Below are 18,772 nucleotides of genomic sequence, written 5' to 3' on the forward strand. Positions count from 1 at the left end.
GGACTCGCTCCAGAGACAAATCAATTCTTAATCTGCTTTGTGAAGAGGCCCTAAAACACTTTCCAAGCTGAAGGAATGTGTAATGCATTTTCCAAAGAATACCTTAATAAAATATAAGGTAGAGTGCGAGATAAAACAGGAGGCGGGGGGATAATTGGCTTGGGTTTGTTCCACATGATTGCAGCTTAACTTTCTTTCTAACTCTCCCTTGGTCAGTACAGGAGTAACTGTGTGGATCCCAGGGCCTGTGCTATGTATTGGATCGAACCACGGGATCTTTATTCTCCCTTTTGTCCCCAAAATTGATTGAGTCCCATCCTGTCTCCATTAGAGACCCTCCAGAGCAGGGAAGCGGGAACCTGTATTAAGCCAGAATTTGATCATGGTCCTATGGTGACGATTGGATAAACTGCAAAAGATTGTCAAAGTTTGGGGAATATTGATTGGTGTGTGGTTATTAAGACTCCAGCAGCAAGGCACCCTGAACTGAAAAGAGCTGGTGTAAAGGAAGTCCTTCTCAAGTGGCTACAATTGCCCGTTAGAAGGTCATTTCAGCCCTCCTCCCTCTGAACTGTGGACAGCATCACTGCTTTGGAGACGCAACCAGAGCAGAGCCATTGCTTGCATGGGAATAGCCTTGTTGCAGCTTCTTCAGTCTCTAAGGAGCAAAATGTCCCTCCTCAGCTGCTGAGCTGATAAGTAGACTTGGCACGGATGTGTCCGTGGGGTTACTGCATGCCTGTAGCTACTGGCTCTCTCGGGAGGACACTTTGGGGGTCTGACCCTCCAAAAACTACCTTTGAAGGGTGCCCTAAGTGCCTCTCCCCTTCCTTTAGCTCCAACTCTGTGTCCATAAATCAGGACACCATGAGTAGACCCGTTCACCATCCTGCCTATGGCCATCTCCCACACCTGGGAAGAGATCAAACCTTGGCATCCTGAGTGACATACAGTAACGAAGGAGCCAAGCCACCATGTCAGATATGAACCAGTCCCACCACTGACAACCTCGGATCAGGAGTTGAACCTCAGGGTCATGCCGTGCACAGCTCCATTTCCAGCCATGCCATCTTCACTGGGGTAATGCCAGTGGGCCCCACATTTTTTGGAGCAAGAGATCACTGTCAAACCTCGGGACTTCTTGAAGTTTTCTGTGCTTGTTCATTACCCAGCTTTTAGTTAAGGACCTTAACAATTAATGTTGTGCTGTGGAGGATTTGTGCCTTCCCCAGCATATGCACCACAGTTTGGGAAATGTTTACCTTCATTGTAGTTTTGTGACTTACCATTTTGCTCATCATAACAAGTGTAGTTCCATCCGATGGGACGCATGAGTTCATCTGTCACCAGGTGTCTACATCTCTCTCTGTCTCCTTTCTCCAGGGTGAGCCCATGACTGTATTTGGACCCCAGGGCTATAAAGGCAGTAAAGGAGATCCCGTAAGTTTAACTCTTACTGATGAATTAAGCTGTCCCTTTCCCACTGTTGGTGGCCTCAACACCAAGCACAGCTTGGGATAAGCACTGAGAACCAGGACTTTGCTCCAGAGCCAATGGCTGAGAGCTGGGTCCTTCCAGGAGAGAGACACCTTCCACTAATTGCTGTCTTACCTTTCAGGGTGAACGGGGCCTGCCAGGTTTTGACGGGGACAAAGGCGAGAAGGGAGAGGATGGGCCTGTAGGAGAAAAGGTATGAACCTCTCAATGTGACTAAGAGAGGCAGCAAAAGGTCACTGGTTGCATGAGGAAGTGATCGATATCTCTGCATCCTCCCTTCCTACGTACCTGCTGGAGAATGTGGTGCAAGAACACACTTGCCCAGCTCTTACCACAGAAAGGGAGAAGAGGATGCTGGGCTGGGGCTTGGGAACGAGATACACATCCAGTTTTTAGCAAGTGTCAAGTCTGTAATTTTGGGACCATGTCTTCAGTACAGGGTAAGAGGAGATGGAGAAGAGAAGGCTCCGGGGAGACCTTAGAGCCCCTTCCAGTTCTTCAAAGAAGCCTACAGGAAAGCTGGGGAGGGACTCTTGATCACAGAGTGAAGCAATAGGACAAGGGGTAATGATTTTAAACTGGGAAAGGGTAGATTTAGATTAGATGTCAGCAAGAAATTCTTTACTCTGAGGGTGGTGAGACACTGGCCCAGGCTGCCCAGAGAAGTTGTGGATGCCCCATCCCTGGAAGGGTTCAAGGCCAGGCTGGATGGGGCTTTGAGCAACCTGGTCTAGTGGGAGGTGTGCCTGCCCATGGCAGGGCAGTTGGAACTGGATGGTTTTTAAGGTCCCTTCCAATCCAAACCATTCTATGATTCTATGGTCACTATCATAAAAGTGACCATTCAATTACTTCAGCGCTGTAAAAGTCCCACATCTCTCTCTCACTGCAAGAGCTGGCTGTGTTACTTCAAACCCTGCAGTTCCTGTGACATTCTTGTTAAGGCTTGGTTGGCTCCTTTATTCCTGTTTGTCACACAAGTCTGTCCCCTGTGTGGTGGCAGAGCGAGTCGCCTGCTCCTCTGTCTGCCTTTGCTCTTAGAAAGCACCCTGTGGAGGTCTTGGGTCTCAACCCATTACCACTCCACTGGGAGGAACCACATAATTCTCCCACTCTCAGACCAAGTCACAGATTAAATCTCCATGTACTAATCATACCTATTTTTACAAGGAAAGGCTGAGGGACTCGGGGCTTTTTAGTCTGGAGAAGAGAAGACTGAGGGGGGATCTCATCAACGCCTATAAATACTTAAAGGGTGGGTGTCAGGAGGATGGGGCCAGTCTCTTTTCAGTGGTGCCCAGGGACAGGACAAGAGGGAATGAGCACAAACTTCAGCATAAGATGTTCTATCTAAACATGAGGAGGAACTTCTTTCCTGTGAGGGTGGCAGAGCCCTGGAACAGGCTTCCCAGAGAGGTGGTGGAGTCTCCTTCTCTGGAGACATTCAAAACCTGCCTGGACACGTTCCTGTGGGACCTGCTCTGGGTGACCCTGCTCTGGCAGGGGGGTTGGACTAGATGATCTCCAGAGGTGCCTTCCAACCCCATATCATTCTGTGATTCTGTGATTGTCATATTATGTTAATACTTTTTGCTCCAGAGGTCTGACCCAGGACAGGGACTCTGCTGAATAAATATAAGTATCTACAACAGCAGCATCCCTTTCTGAGCTCGACATCTAGCTCCTGTTGTTCCCCTTGGGGACCTGTACAATCAGTGTAGTTCAGGGTGGGAATTGCCTGATCCAGTGTGGACATCTCTCTTGCAAAGAGGCAAATTGTGTCCTTACCACAACTGATTGCACAGATTAAGTCCCCAGGGACTATAAAGGAAACCCCTGGAGATGCTCTGATGGGTGGTACCTGTTTTTTTAAGTCAGAGATACATGATATCTGTCATGTTGCTTTCTAATAAAAAAAAATATGTAAGCATCTCCTAAAGAAGAACACCTCTTGGCTGAATATCTGAGTGGCTTTGGACAAAGCCCCAGAATAGTATCTCCACCACCAGTATGTCCAGTAGGGTCTTCAGTGTTTGCAAGGAGGCAGCTCATCCAGAGGCTTTGAGACCCTTTTCTGCTTGTTTTTCTTCAATCCCCATCACTGGGTACCAACTCTTTTGCAGGATAGTTCACTGAGGTTTCTTCCAAGACATTCCACACCTGGTGGCTTTCTTCCCTAGCACTGGCCATTATACAGACCTTTGGGCTCCCTGGGGCTGAAGTCTGCTATAGAAATGGTGCTTTTTGTCAGGTCTTTTCCATCACCATGGGTTCTTCTACTGGTGTCTCTCAAGGAGGGTGACTTTAAGAGCAGTAGGTACTCAAAATGTATTTGACAGGGATTTTAAAATTTTAGGGAGTCAAAGGCGAAGCTGGCTCCAAGGGAGTGATGGGGCTTTTCGGAACAAGAGGACCAGTGGGACAGAAGGTGAGTACAGTGAGCACCTACGTTAAGGCATCTCCTGTAAGAACTGATGTGTAAAACCATGCAAGAAAAATGTAAACATGTAAAAGCCCATCACGGTTTTCTTACAGAATATTATTCTACATTCACTCTGAGGGTGGTGAGACCCTGGCCCAGGTTGCCCAGAGAAGCTGTGGATGCCCCATCCCTGGAGGGGTTCAAGACCAGGTTGGAGGGGGCTTTGAGCAACCTGGTCTGGTGGGAGTTGTCCCTGCCCATGGCAGGGGTGTTGGAACTAGGTGATCTTTAAGGTCCCTTCCAACCTAAACCATTCTATGATTCCCGCTCCAAAATTGCTGATTGAAATGTTATGGGCTGCAAGAGGGCAGAAGTAGCTGCGCTTTTCCAGGAGAGCCCTAAAGATTTCTCCCATTTTGTAAACCAGCAGGGTGCTCTGGCATGTTTTCTGGGCTAAAACGGTCAATAATGACTCGCTGAAATGTCAATATTCAGGCATGAGGTGTGAACTGCTGTCTAAGCTCCAGTTATAGTTAGCAGAGATGTAGGGCTCCATTCAGTTGACCCACTGAGATGTTTGGGGTATCCTACCTGTCCCCTCCAGCCACTGCTGCAGAGGGGTCCCCAAAGGTCCCCTTGTCTCCTCTTCCACAGTTGTAGGTATCTCCTACAGCACCCCCCTTTTCTAGAGGAAGTGCAGCTCTTCACCATGGTAATTTGTCACCTCTTTCCTTGCAGGGGGAGCCAGGAGAACCAGGCTTGCTGGGCTCTGCCGTGAGTTGGAGCATGTTTCTCTGCCTTTGCAAGTGTTGGGCACGGAGCTGGGCTTGCTCAGCTGATCCTCTCCCCCACAGCCATGTGTGTGGGTTGCGGGGTGGGATGCAGACAATGCTGGCTCCATTGCTGCTCCACAAAGCCCTTGTTCAAAGAGGCTTTGCTGGAAAACCAGCTGTGGGCAGAGGGGACCACAGCCAGGGGTATGTTTTAACAGGATCTTGCATTTTTGCATCAAGGAACATGTGAAATATGCATTTATTTATTATTTTTAATGCCTTTAGTGTATTAGGGGGTCTTGCCAGACATGAACAGATGATGTTTCATGTTCAAATGGCTTAAGAATTGTGACTATAGGTTGTATATCCCATGAGAAATGCATATATCCTTCAGAGACTGGGCTACAAGTGGCTCTTCTCAGCGCTCAGTGGGTGCATGTTGCTGGCCAGAGGGAAGACAGTTTTGCTGGAGGACCTGGATAATCTCTGAGTTCACCTTGTTTCCTGAAAAATTGCAACTGGGGAAAAAAAAAAAAAAAAAGAAAGAAAAAAATCCATTTTGGTTTGCAAAAGTGTTTACATGCCTTTGAACTTCACTGTTTCATCTGGAAGACATTCAAGACATTTCCTTCTCTGGAGACATTCAAAACCCACCTGGACACGTTCCTGTGCAACCTGCTGTAGATGGACCTGCTTTGGCAGGGGGGCTGGACTAGATGATCTCCAGAGGTCCCTTTTAACACCATATCATTCTTTGATTCTGTGAAGAAACCACCAAGTGAAAAAATGGTCTCCAAGGTTGTCCAAAGTGGAAAAAAAAAAGTCCCTGCTCATTTGTTTTCATCTGGGAAAGAAAGAAATAGGAGGAGAGGGAACACAAAATGGTGGCTGGGACTTTTTCTCAGATCATGGAAATACGAGCGTGTTCAATTGTTTTATTGCAGTAAGAAATATCGGTGTTTCCTTAACCTATTCCCTAATTAAGCCTCTTTGTGTGTGAGAGGGCGATTCTCAGCAACTATCTGTTGCTGTGAAGGCTCCACAGCTGCTCAGCGCTGCCTGCTGATTGCTGGTCACGGCTGTGTAACTATTTACAAGCCTGGTAATTGCTCACTGAGAAAATGGCCCTCATTCAATTAAGTGTTTCAACCCCTGCCTAATTGTTAACAACCTTCTGAGCGCTTTACCAGAGTGATGAGGCTGTAACGTGCTGTAAGACCTCAGCATCTGGGATCACCCAGTACATGTAGGCAATGGATCGAGTGCATTTTTTGAAATTGCTTTGTAGTGAACACCTGAATCCACAGGTGACAACCAGTAGTAGCGAAGGGGTAAAGCAAAGACATTTTTTGAGGCTGCTGAGTGCAAAGGAAGCAAGCGGATGGACTCCACCATCCCGGCCAGAAACCATCCGATCGTGGCTGGATGATGTGCAGTTTTCTACTGGCACCCACAGGGATAGGCACATAATGGCGTTAACTACCAGAAAATGGTATTTTGTCAATCAGTATTTGAGGAAAACTAAGTAATCCTTCTTTACGAAATATTTAGGGATTCTGCTGGTGCAGGTTAATGGTAACTGTGCTGTGCTTGGAGCAAGACTGAGATAATAGAGCTTGGGTTTGGCCCTTCATTGAATTTCTAAAATTGCAAAAGTCAGATCAGAGCCGGGGCCTTGTTGGAAGAGCCGTGATGTACGACATCCTGGATGAAATTCATCTGACCTCAGGTTAGGTGTCTGCCACGATCACTCTCCACATCTGAGCGAGCCACGCTCGGACTTGTTTTATTGGCAGCTTCAGGGTACTCTTAGCGCATGAGTCACATCATCTATTTCAGACACCTGTGTTAGGACACAACATCCTGATGTGACTTGTTCTCCACAAGCCTAGGTCTCACTTTATCTTCTAAGTGCTCACAGATACTTTGATTATTTTTTCTGCAAGTTACTCTGGAGAGCCATGCTAGGCTGTCTCATCTGTCATTCCCCACATCCTCTTCTCCCCTTTTCTTGAAGACAGACACTACTTGGTCTAGTCCACCTGTACCAAATCTGTCCTATGCAAAGTCTCGAAGGCAATGGCTAGCAGTTCCCATTTTCCTTCAGCTCCCACTAATTCCATCTTTCATAGCCACAAATTGCCACTAACTCACTGCAAAAAAAAAAAGTGCTGGCCCCTTTCTGTCCTGCTGAATTCACTCTGAGTAATTTAACCAGCTTGTAAAAAAATCTCATCCATTTGCTCTATTGATTTGGGGATCTGTGGGAGTTCCCAGCCGAGTGATAGCATTTATATCTTCTTCTTGTAATCATTGCCTGGAGAATTTCAATAGATCTAACTTTCCAACTGGACCTCAAGGCAGATGAGTGTATTCTTGATATTCAAGACACCTCTTCCTCTTTTTTCCTCTTTTCTAAAAGCACTACGTGCTTTTACATTGATATTCCTGCCATGATTTACCCTTTCATATTCATATTGCAGCCTCTGTTATGCCTTTTAAGTTGCAATCTTGATCACGTGTTAAGGCTTCCAGCTCCTCTTCTTTATTTCTCGTGCTTTGTGCATTAATATACTAGTAGATTAACACGTTATTCTCCCTAAAGCTCTATTCTGGATACTCCTCCCTTGCCATTATGCCCTATTTTGGGTTTCCAGGGTCTATAATTACCAGTGTGCCTTGGCCCTCTCCATCCTGGTTTGCAGTCCTCCTTACTAAGTGTACAAGTTGGAGCTCAGAGATGTTCTTCACCTCCTCTTGTGAGGTGGGCTCTATAGTTGACCAGCAGCTCATGGATCCTTGCCCTATAACAGAGAAAGCCAGGGTCTGTGTGGTAACGTCATCCTCACAGCCATGTGCTTATTCCCTGGGTGGCCTGCTTAAATTTGCCTGGAGAGCAGGAGACCCACCAGCTCCCTGGACCTTCTGCTTTTGCTCCCAGAACCATTTCTGATGTGCTGCATTCTTTAGTGCTTCCCAGAGCACATCTGCCAAAGCCTGCATTGGAGCAGAACCAGCAGCATGTGAGTGAGAGGAAGGATGGGAGAAATCCAGGATTTTTTTAAGATTTAGAGTGGTGGAGTTCACAAGGTGTGAAAGCAAAGCGGTACACCTGAAGACAAAGCAAGAAGTGAGAGCAAGTCAGGGGATTTTGCCGAACACTGGGACAATCAGATGCTAAGTATGGCCAGTCCAGGAAGGCTAATGGAAGGCTGGAGGACACTCTTTTGCCACCGTTACACAGCACAGTGTGTCAAAACCAGACAGCACTCTGCAGGATCTGAAGACTTAAGTGATAACCAAGGCCCTATAACCCAGAGTACGTTAGGTGTGAGAATGGTTATAAGCAGGAATTTAACTTTACCATACATATTAAAAGCACAAGACCTCTCGATATAGATAGCACTGGGGGGCAGACAACTATTAAGAGCTCTTCAGGGTCCCAACAAGAGAGCTCTACCTGCCTTCATTGGTTTCATGGGGACTTCAGTGAACCCATGTGGCATCTCAGTTCTCCTGCCTGCAGAGCAGTGGGCCACTTCAAGCCAAAGAAAAGGAAATGTGGGGTGTAGGGTTCTGTCCTGGGCTTGACAAGAGTTGTCCACTCGGAGTGGAAAAAGCCATCTCCTAAGAAGTTCTTCCACTGGGAGGGTGCCCTGATGAGTTGCTGAGCACTGAGATGAGTCTCAGGGCTCTGAGAGAAGTGCCTTGAGCACTTCTGATGAGTCCAGGCTGGTCAAAGGAAAGTTAGTCAATCAGATCTTCTGGCCATGGCGGAAATCTCTGCCCAGATACCTTGGAGGCTTTGGAGCAGGCTGACCCACCTCTGAGATGTAGTGCCTGAGAACAAATGCTCTTTACATCTGTGAGGACCAGTGGCAGCTCGCACTGGTCCAGAAATCCAAGAATTTGGGATTTTGGGGGGAGGATGCTCAGAACTGCAGCAAATAATTGTGGCCAGGACAGTCTAGACACAAGACACAGCTGGGAAGAGATAAAAACAGAGATGAAACTCTCAGGTTGAGACTCCCAGCTGCCTAATATGCATCATCCCATCAAATATTGAGCACTGAAGCCCAGGAGGTGGGAAACTTTTAGCAGAGGTTGCAGCCCACATCACGGTTTGGAAATGCATGAGCCCTTTGATGTGTTGTCTTCAAACAGATTGATCCTTTTGGGGCGCACCCATTGGGGGACAAAGTTTCTGCTGATGGGTTTCATGCTTTCCCAGGGTGACCTGGCCAATTCCCCAGCTCCTTCATCTGAGCGTAAACCATAAGCCTGGAGACAAGGCAGGCTCCTCCCTGGCTCCAAGCCCAAGGCTTCGTGGGAATTTGTGCCTGGGAGCAGAGATCCTTGGCTCCTCAAAGACATCTTTGCGTCACAGCCAGCGCTCAGGACTTATGACTAAGCCTCTGCGTTGCCGTGCCTTCGTGGTACCTGGTGTCTTTGCAGTTAAATGAAGCCTGTTCCAGCAACGCTTTAATAACAGAACCAAATAGCAAGAGCCATTTCCAGTACTCCACCAGTAATTGCCTTTAAACTGTCATTTTACTAGCTTTTATTGCCCAGCCTTTATTTGCCAGGCAGAACATGGAATGTAAATCTGGGGGAACAAATTTCCATTCGGGTTTTTCCCATTGCCTATTGCTCAGATGTTTTCCTCTTCTTCTCTCTTTCTTTTTTTCTTTTTTTTTCTTTTTCTTTTTTCTCCTGTTTCATCTTTTTCTTCTCCTGGGTGCAGATGGCCTTGAAAAGCACCACCCGCTGACCTGCTTCTCTCCCCCTAGCTGAAGCAGGGACAGACCTGCTGTCATGTCCAAGCCTTATTAAATACCTTCTAGTCCATATGACAAAGTTTCTTCAGCCCCTGATGAGTAGGAGCCCACCTACAATGAGATAAGACCCAGGTCAAAAACTTGCTTGTGTTTACTGGATCGAGGCTTAGACACAGCTACCTTTGAACCCACCAGCACAATTTGTGAGTTTAACTCTTCCTTAAGCCATTTGGGCTCCTTTCAGGTCAAGAGCAGGCAAGAAACATCTTATGATCTAAGGCAGAGAGAAGAGATGAAGGTGGGGAAGAGATGGGCAGGTAGGGAAGCACAGGAAAACAAGGAAATGTCTCTCCTTGACATAGGAGACTCGGGGGACAACTGAGAGAAATATTTAAGCTAATTCGGAAATCTCTAACTAGTGTCAAGTTCTTGAGCAGTGCTCAGGAATAATTTTTAACCCATCCCTTTGGATACAGGTATATAAATCCCTGGCCAGATGGATCTGTACCCCGTTCAAAGCTATCTCAAAAACACCAGGCGCTTGAAGGTATCCTGGGCTTGTGAGATTTAACCACCAAACCAAAAGCTTTATTGCCCTCCAAGCAGACAATCTGTCCTAGCAAACAGAGAAACTCTAGCTAGCTGGGGGTTTTATGGTCCATTTGCTTCCTCAGATGGAACTTTATATTGATCGTGTCAATAAATAGCCACTAGTAAATAAAGGGTTTGCGTGAGATGTTTGTGCCTGATGGTGTATGCAGAGCTTGAGGAACACGGACTTTGCCTGATCCAGACATGACCGGCAAGAGCCGTGGAGGAGCATCTCGTTGGCTCCCAAATACTCCTCTTACTCTGAAATGTAAAATCTGCTGAGGATTGGGGAGGGGTTTGAAGCAGCAACGCATTCCCCAGAGGAGGAGCTGAATTTTTATATCTGGGTAATGGGTCTGTCCTCGCAGCCTGACCCCACCATCAGAGACAGCACTCTCCTGCCCGTGTGTCTCTGGAATGTTTGTTTGTCGCTGCCATCGTGTTTGAAGTGTCTGTTCATCACTGAGAGGAGGAGGAATTGGAAAGGTGATGTGTGACTCGATGATCTCAAAGGTCCCTTCCAACCACTAAGATTCTGTGATTCTGTGATTCTGTGTCTGCTTGGCATACAAATCTGGTGGCTGGGTTTGTGGTTTTTTTCGTGTTTCTTTTTAATAAATGTGTTTCCTTTCAACAACATCCTGCAAATTAATTCCGAGTAGGGAATGCCACTTGTTCATCTCCTGATCTGCTTAAACAGTCAATTCATTCTCCCCTGAGTGAGCTGAGCCCCGTGCAATCAGTGGCTCAAGCGGGGATAAATCCAATTTCATTTCACATCCAGGTTCTGAAAACTGCCATCGAAATTGGCCAGAATGGATGAGTAGACTGTGGTGGTCTTGAAAAAAAGAAAAAAAAAAAAAAAAGGGCATTTCCAATAGCTTTTAGTTTGCTACCGAAACAGTGGGAAATACCATGCAAAGAGGCCCCGATGGTGGAGGTGGCTCCAATGTCCCACATTGAACTGAGCTGCAAAGTGGCTCCACAAGCCGAGAACCTCCAAAGTCTGGCAAAAAGGTGTCTTCTTGGAGGAACACCTCTGTCTGGACTGGATGAGGATCTCTATTTTGGCTCTCAACTCCCCAGATGGGAGATCTCCTCTGAATCGCTGCTGGGAGCAATCCCATGCCTGGATCCGCTCATTCACCAAACCAAATTTCACCATCCAGCGCTGCTTTCCTCAACTGGATCTGAAGCTGCAGACCCAGTGCCTAGGACTGTTGTCCCTCTAAGTCACTCTGTGTGATGCTGCCTGCTTAATGCCCTTGCTCCTGTTTTCAACCACAGGTGTCACCATGTAAATTTCTTGGCCCAAGACTACTCTTTAGCTGCTGCGTGCCTCTGTTTCCCAAGCTGTAATTATAAATAAATCAACTTACAGGTTGCATTCACCAGTGGCTTACAAGCCTATGAGGAATGGGTGCTAAATCACAGCCTCGGGTCTTGGTGCTAGTACTAGGATAGCTTCTGACCTTGGACTGCAGGAACATACAACCCAGGCTCTTATTATTGAGTTTCCATCCTGATGACTCTCCTCACCCACCTTCCCTGCAAGAGCTGATGCAGAAATTACTTTTTCACTGAATTTCACTGAATTTCACTGAATTTTTAGAGTTGGAAGGGACCATAAAGATCATCTAGTCCAACTCCCCTGCTGAAGCAGGATTGCCCAGAGCATGTCAGAGCATGTTACTCAGGACGGCATCCAGGCGGGTCTTGAAAATCTCCAAAGAAGGGGACTCCACACCCTCCCTGGGCAGCCTGTTCCAGGGCTCTGCCACCCTCACTGTAAAGAAGTTTCTTCTCATATTTGAGTGGAACCTCCTATGTTCCAGCTTGTGCCTGTTGCCCCTCGTCCTCTCACTGGCAACCACTGAACCACTTTTTCTCCTCTTTCTGGCAGGGTGTGGCAGGTCTTAATGGGAAGAACGGAAACAAGGGAGCCAAAGGCGACAGAGGTCTTCAGGGGCAGAAGGGGAAGCCGGTGAGTAGCAGGAAAGGACCTGGTTCATTTGGTAGGTAGAAAGAGGCTCTGTGCCTTTCTCAACCCTGAGTTCATTTCTCCTTCCACACCCTACATGCCTCATTACTGGAGTCAGGTTCTTGCTCAGGATGAGACTTTCCAAAAAGGAGAAGAAATTGCATTCTAAACCTCCTGGAGAAATCTCTAATGCATGTCCTGGCCTGATTTTTAGGAGAAGCCATTCTCTGAATGCCAGCAGAGAATCTGTCCATGTCTCTAGCCATAGACTTCTAAATTTTCCCATGTTTTTCAGCACAACTTTTCCTTACCAAAGGAAAGGTTTGGTTACTTACCAAAGGAAAGGTTTGGTTCCTTACCAAAAGTAAGTTTGGTTTTTGGTTACTTACTAAAGCCCAAATTTCAAGTTCCTTCATGTACCAAGTCCAGTTCTGCTTGATGCTGAAACTGCCTGATGGAGAGAGCAGGGAACAAAGTTCTTATGGATCTCATTTTCCTGAGACAAGCTGGTTCTCTGTCATGACAGGATGCCTTCCTTGCCCCCAGATAAGTTCCTGCACATGGATGGGACTTCAGTCCCTTATTACTGAAAACACATCTCCAAAGTGATGCTCAGTGGGAACATGTCTTCACTTTACTTTCTGGAAACCAGCTGAAATCTGGTGGTGATTTTTCTCTTTTGTTTTCCCATGAGAGAAAAAAAAACCAAAAGAAAACACTAGAAAATTTTGGGAGGGAGCAGGAAAGGAAGATCTCACTGAAACTAAGGAACATCCTCTAGATCTTTCAGGTAGTGCCTGAACGACCCAAACTTTGAATGACAGACTCAATTTGCAAGGGCAGTGACCAACGCAAGAGCTGAGGGAGACTGTCTAACATCTCCACGGTGCAGGTCCTCGAGATTTTTGCCACTCCATTAGCTCCCAAACCTCGGTAACATTGAGTCCGACACACAGGTCCTCAAGGGTCATTTTCCAAACATTGCCTAGCATAAGCTACAAACCCTGTGTCACAGTCATCCATCTTCTACAAGGTCATTCCCTGTCCCACCCCAGAGATGGCAGTAGGTGACCATGATCTGCAAATTTTCAAGGAGTACCTGGTGGTTAAAAGCACAATATAAACACGAGGTGATGCTATTCTTTACCTTTCAGGCTATGCATGATATGTTTGTATTGTTTTATATGTAGGGAGAGAAAGGTGATCCTGGGACCACTGGTGACATTGGACAGAAAGGAACAAAGGTAGGAGATAGGTCAAATCTCCATCCTTGTAGATATTCGAAAGCTGCCTGGACATGGTCCTGGTCAACCAGCTTTAGGTGGCCCTACCTCAACCCCTTCCAACATCAACCTCTGCATGATTCTGTGAAATAAAGTTTGGAATGAGCAAGAAAGAGAGCTCCAGGCTGGAGTGAGGGTGTGGAGAAGGTTTCTCTGAGCAAGGGAAGAGCTTGCAGCACCACATCAGGGTTAGCTCTGTGCACACAGAGTTCCTCCCTCCTGCCCTCACCTTGGTTTAACATCACCACCTGTGATCTGCTTTCTCCTCAGGGCTTACGAGGGCTTCCAGGACGCATTGGTGCTCCTGGAGCTGAAGGCATGAAGGTGAGCGAAGCCTGACTTTCTGTCCTGCTCTACCTGCCCCATTTCCAGCAGTGTTTCCCACTCAACCCCAGGACAATGCATGAAGAAGCCACGCTAAATCTGGCAGGAGAAGTCCTTCTTGGTGGCATGGGGCTGCAGCCTGCAGTACAGGGGGACTTGGCCACACAGGGAGCCATGGATGGGGAGGTTTTAAGGCTTGCAGAGAATTTTTTTATTATCTGGGGTTAAAAAACCCAGACCCAGCCCAAATCCCCTTCTGGTCTGTGGCTTAGCAACTGCCTGGACTCAATTCACAATTACTGCTGGGCACATGGGTCACAGAATCACAGAATCTTCTAGGTTGGAAGGGACCTTCAAGATCATCTTGGCCAACCATCAACCTAACTGACAAAAATAAACACCCATAAAACAACAAAATGCAACACCATCACTAAACCATGTCTCCCAGCACCACGTCAACCTGTCTTTTGAACACTTCCAGGGATGGTGCCTCAACCACCTCCCTGGGCAGCCCATTCCAATGTCTGATAACCCTTTCAGTGAAAAAATTTTCCTAATATGCAGCCTGAACCTCCCCTGGCGCAACTTGAGGCTGTTTCCTCTAGTCTTGTCACCCGTGACTTGGGAGAAGAGACCGACCCCCACCTCTCTACACCCTCCTTTCAGGGAGTTGTAGAGAGCGAGAAGGTCTCCCCTCAGCCTCCTTTTCTCCAGGCTGAATAACCCTAGTTCCCTCAGCCGCTCCTCACAAGACTTGTGCTCCAGACCCCTCACCAGCCTTGTTGCTCTTCTCTGGACCCTCCATAAACAGGGGTAATAGCCCTTAATGGTCTTTTTATGAAGGGTTTTGAAAAGCTTGATAAGAAGTAAGGGAGCTGTTGGTAGCTTAGCCAATGTTGTTATTGTTATTGTTGTTGTTATTAATATTTCCCTTCATCAGCCTTGGCCTATTGGGTAAATGAAGTACTGTTCAGTGATTTTCCCACCTGCTTTCATGTAGGTGGGATTGGAATCAGGGCAGTCTAAAATTTATATTGGTCTGAAGTAGGACTTTGCCTATATTTAGGCTTTTTGTTACCAAGAGCGTCATGTTCCCCCTCAAGCACCACTTAACTTGCCATTTCGGAGCCACTTTTCCCAATATTTTAGGGGCTGTGTGCACTTAGAGCCCACCCACTGCTTTTTCCATCCACAGGGAGAAATTGGCAGTCCTGGAAAACCAGGAATCCCGGGATCGGATGGACCACATGGACCAAAGGTGATTATCTAAATTATGTGTCTGCCTACAAGTAGGAGGTTTCCTAAAAGCTTTGCAGATGCTGCACATCCACCTCTGCAATGTGAGTCTTTCTTTCAAAGGGCAGAAATGGGGTTGTTCTGAATCTGTTCCTATAAGCCAGCATAGACCTGGGTGAAGATGCTTGGACATCTGGGTGTGGGGAACCTCTTCACTTGCCTCTGAAAGACCCAACTGGGTTCATTCACCCCAGCCCTGATGCTCCACAGGCACTATGGGATGTGTCAAGTAATGGGGCTTTTTAATGAAATTTCTTTCAGTCTCCTTGAGTACCCGCAATGTGTGAGCTGAGAGACCCTGCTGGGTCCCACTCAGTAAATAATACTGTAATCTGAAGAAGAGCAAGTTCTTCCAGAAAATTGCAACCTTGCCAAGTCCCTGATTTTATCTTGGCTCCTTCCAGGGTGAAAAAGGAGCATCAGGGGACGATGGTGCGTCCGGGATTCCTGGGGAGAAAGGAGAAAAGGTTAGTACTCACCAGACTGCATCGAGCTGCCATTTATAAAGGAATAAATCCCACATCCATCAGGTCAAGTTAACAAAATTATACACTTTCTACATCATAGGTACCCTTTCCAATGGGCAAATGTCAACTGTCTGGAGCATTAAGGCTGGGACTGCAATTGGAAAGGGCAGGAGACAGAGGTCTCCTTAAATTCACCCTCTGCTGATGTGCAAAACCCCAGGAGGGTGCCTGATCAGTATGAGGAAAAGCCATCCAAACCCTTAATTGTAAGAGTTTATTCAACACCACTGTGCCCAAGGTAGAGGGTGCCTGGGGTGCTGTGGGGCAGAAACAGCAGGTAATGCTGCTGCCTCCTGGGCACATTGGCCATGGGAGTGGGAAAGGTCTCCAAAGTGACCTGCTCCTGGACTCTGCTCTCAGCTCCCTGAGGAGACCCCGCTTTGATCACTCCCCACTGATTTTTCCTCTCTGCATTGCCTAATTTCCATTTTCTTCTCTAAAAGAAAAAGTCTGAAATTTGCACCTTCCCATGGGGATAAAAAATGGGGTTTCAGTTAAAACAGTAAAAAAGAAAACCCCACAATAATCCTGGCAGCCTCCATTAAGTCTTTTAGCATTTTACAGCCCCTCCAGCCCTTCTAACATTCAGTTCCACCATCTAGTCCCCAGCTCTGGGATCTTAAAGAATTTGTTGCTTTTATTGATAACAGCTTTTTTGGTCCTCATCCCCTGGTGGTCATCTGTGTCAAACACTAAAGAGTCCTCTTGTCAAGCAACACCCCAGACTCACTTAGTCTCTGAGCTGTGAATTGTTGGAGGCTGGGAGATTATTTCTGGGGAAATATCATCCCTTCCTCTCTTGTTCTTCTCCTCACCCACAAACATCTGCTTTCAGCCACTGCTGAAGGTTGGGTGTTGGGCTGAATGGAGGTCTTTCCTTCTGCTGTGTTTCACGGGAGCCTTTTCTGTTCACAGCAGCTCCAGGAGAAAGCTCAACAGTGCAGATAAGTAGGAGTCATTATTTTTTCCAGGGTTGCAGACTAAAGGACTCTGCTTAAATATTCAAGGATAGTTGGGCATTAGAAATTATTGGGCGTCATCCCAGAGAGGAGGGTGTCCATGTCACCAAGTGATGAGGTGCCTTCTGGACAAGTAAAGGTGGAGAGCAAAGCTAAAGCGATCTCTGCTATCCTACTGATGCTCTGTTGATAGCCCAACAGCAGACAAAATAGAATGTATAGATTGTCCCCTTATTGCCAATGCAATGAAAGTATCTGAATAATGTTTGACTGGCCCACCTCTAAACCAACCTGTGCTTGATAAAAGCTCTGAACTGCTCTCTGTTGGTGATTCTCAGGGAGCCAAAGGAGTTCCTGGCTTGGGAGGCTTCAAAGGACAAATGGGATGGCCTGGGAAGACTGGAGTCGCTGGACCAGATGGACCTCAAGGGCCACAGGGTGAACCAGGGCCCCAGGTGAGTAGCAAGTGCTCCACAGCATGCCCTAAACCCTACTGAGATCTGCATCTCACATCCTCATGTGACATAGCACCCTAGATGTGTTGCCGTATGTCACCACTTGCACATACATCTCCCCACCTCTTACAAGCTGGCATCTGAGGTGTCCCACCTTGAGATGGCTGCAAAGTCTGCTGTCTTTCTATGGGATCTTGGTCAACTTATTTCATCTCTTGGTGCATTTATCACCGGAGATATTTTTTTTCCCTTTTCTCTCTTCTTTTCCTATCTGCAGCGTAAGATGTCACTTCTCAGTGAAGAAAGGAAGGCTGATAATTTCAATTTATCAGGGCATCAAGTGCACCCCTCCTGTTGCTAATTATCTAGGGAGCAGGATGCCAAGGTTTCGGAAGGAGCTGGTGGCTTTCAGACCCCATTTGTGGGCCATACTTAATAAGTGTCTTTGCATGCAAGACATGCTGGGCACCTTTTGAAATCTAACAAAAAGGCTTGAAAATGAGACATGCTAATACTGTTTATGAGCAGGAACAGGCTGCCCCCAGATTCTATGGTAATGAAGAGTGTCTTGCTGCTGCCAACACAATGCGGAGGGACAGATACTAGAGATTAATGTTAATCACCCGCCCTTAGACAGCATCCATTAAGTAATGAAGAACTTTTCAATTGAAAGAAAACGAAATTAAAATACCCTTCTCAGTTGTGTTGGTGGGACTGGCTGAGTTTTGGGCTTGGACAACAGAATACATAAATTAACATGAAAGAACCAGGAACAAAAGAAAAGCTAAAGCTGGGTGACTACCTGGAAGACCAACTGTTTCCCACAGCTGTCTCAGGGATAGCCCTGTTTTAACTCCTGACAGCCCGTGAGTCTTGCAAACATCTGGTGTGCCATGTTTCACCCTTGAGTGATGTGTCCTTATACCACTATGTGTAAGGATTTCATCTGCCTGTGTGTGGGTATATATGTATGTAAAGTCTGCGTGTACACACATCCACACGTATGGCTTGTAAAATACTTGAGTTTTCTGCTAAATGGGAATTAAATTGTGCTGCTGCTTTGAAAACAAGGAAAGGAGGTAGAGAGTCTGGCAGGATTTTCTTCTGTAATCTGCTGAATTAAAGCCAAATAATCCAAACTCCAATCACCAATGATTATCTTTCACCAAGTGAGAAGCACGTTCAATATCATGGAGAATTTAGCTGATGTGTAGCTGCATCTGACAGTTCGGGACTGTGCTGATAAAGACACACTGGTGAAAATTGCTTTGGCTTTTGAGGATAGAAGTTGGGCCAATTCAGACCCGATTTTGTATGGAAGTCAGAATGAGTCTGGACCTCATTAGATAGCTCTCCTGGGTCTCAGAGATCTCCCTGTTCTAAAGCCCCTTGCAGGACTTCTGACTTGGATGGTATAAAGGTGTCTATGTATGTTTTAATGATTTTCTACCTGGTTTTCCCCCATATAGAGGAAGAGTATCATACGTTGGGAAAGTCTGTACCTTGTTCTTTGGAGCTGCAAGACAAAAAATACCCAACACTGAGTGTCTTAGAGAAGATGTCATTAAGGAAAGGAAAATGCAGGTGGTGCAGCAAGGTCCATTGCACTGATGGTCAGATGGAACGTCTGTATTGTGTTCTGACATGTCATCAAATAAAAGCTTGACCTAGACCTGGTCCACAGTGCAAGGGCACAGAGGATGCTCTGGACCTCCTGCGTTGTTCAGGAGCCTACAATTGCAGCTGAATCCCACCCAGTTCTTCACCACTGACAGGGTGATTATAGGAAGGACTGCCCCAAACCTTTCCCTAAAGGGGTGCAGGTGTAGAAAGACTCTTCCAGAACAATAAAATAATGGGCTAGATCCAGCTTCAGACCACAGCAG

At 46.7% G+C, this 18,772-nt stretch overlaps 1 protein-coding gene across 1 annotated transcript in view; it reads left to right on the forward strand.

Annotated features, from left to right (window-relative positions):
- The window catches only part of LOC141478773 (uncharacterized), a 108,029-nt gene that overhangs the window by 78,520 nt on the left and 10,737 nt on the right, over positions 1–18,772 (forward strand). Inside the window, exons 71-80 of the mRNA XM_074167760.1 lie at positions 1,384–1,440; positions 1,619–1,690; positions 3,854–3,925; positions 4,658–4,693; positions 11,965–12,045; positions 13,233–13,286; positions 13,596–13,649; positions 14,845–14,907; positions 15,350–15,412; positions 16,770–16,886. Of these exons, the coding sequence (XP_074023861.1) occupies positions 1,384–1,440; positions 1,619–1,690; positions 3,854–3,925; positions 4,658–4,693; positions 11,965–12,045; positions 13,233–13,286; positions 13,596–13,649; positions 14,845–14,907; positions 15,350–15,412; positions 16,770–16,886 (669 nt within the window). The remainder of the gene's footprint in view (positions 1–1,383; positions 1,441–1,618; positions 1,691–3,853; positions 3,926–4,657; positions 4,694–11,964; positions 12,046–13,232; positions 13,287–13,595; positions 13,650–14,844; positions 14,908–15,349; positions 15,413–16,769; positions 16,887–18,772) is intronic.

This window comes from Numenius arquata, chromosome 2 (assembly GCF_964106895.1).
Source record: "Numenius arquata chromosome 2, bNumArq3.hap1.1, whole genome shotgun sequence".
Lineage (NCBI taxonomy): Eukaryota > Metazoa > Chordata > Aves > Charadriiformes > Scolopacidae > Numenius > Numenius arquata.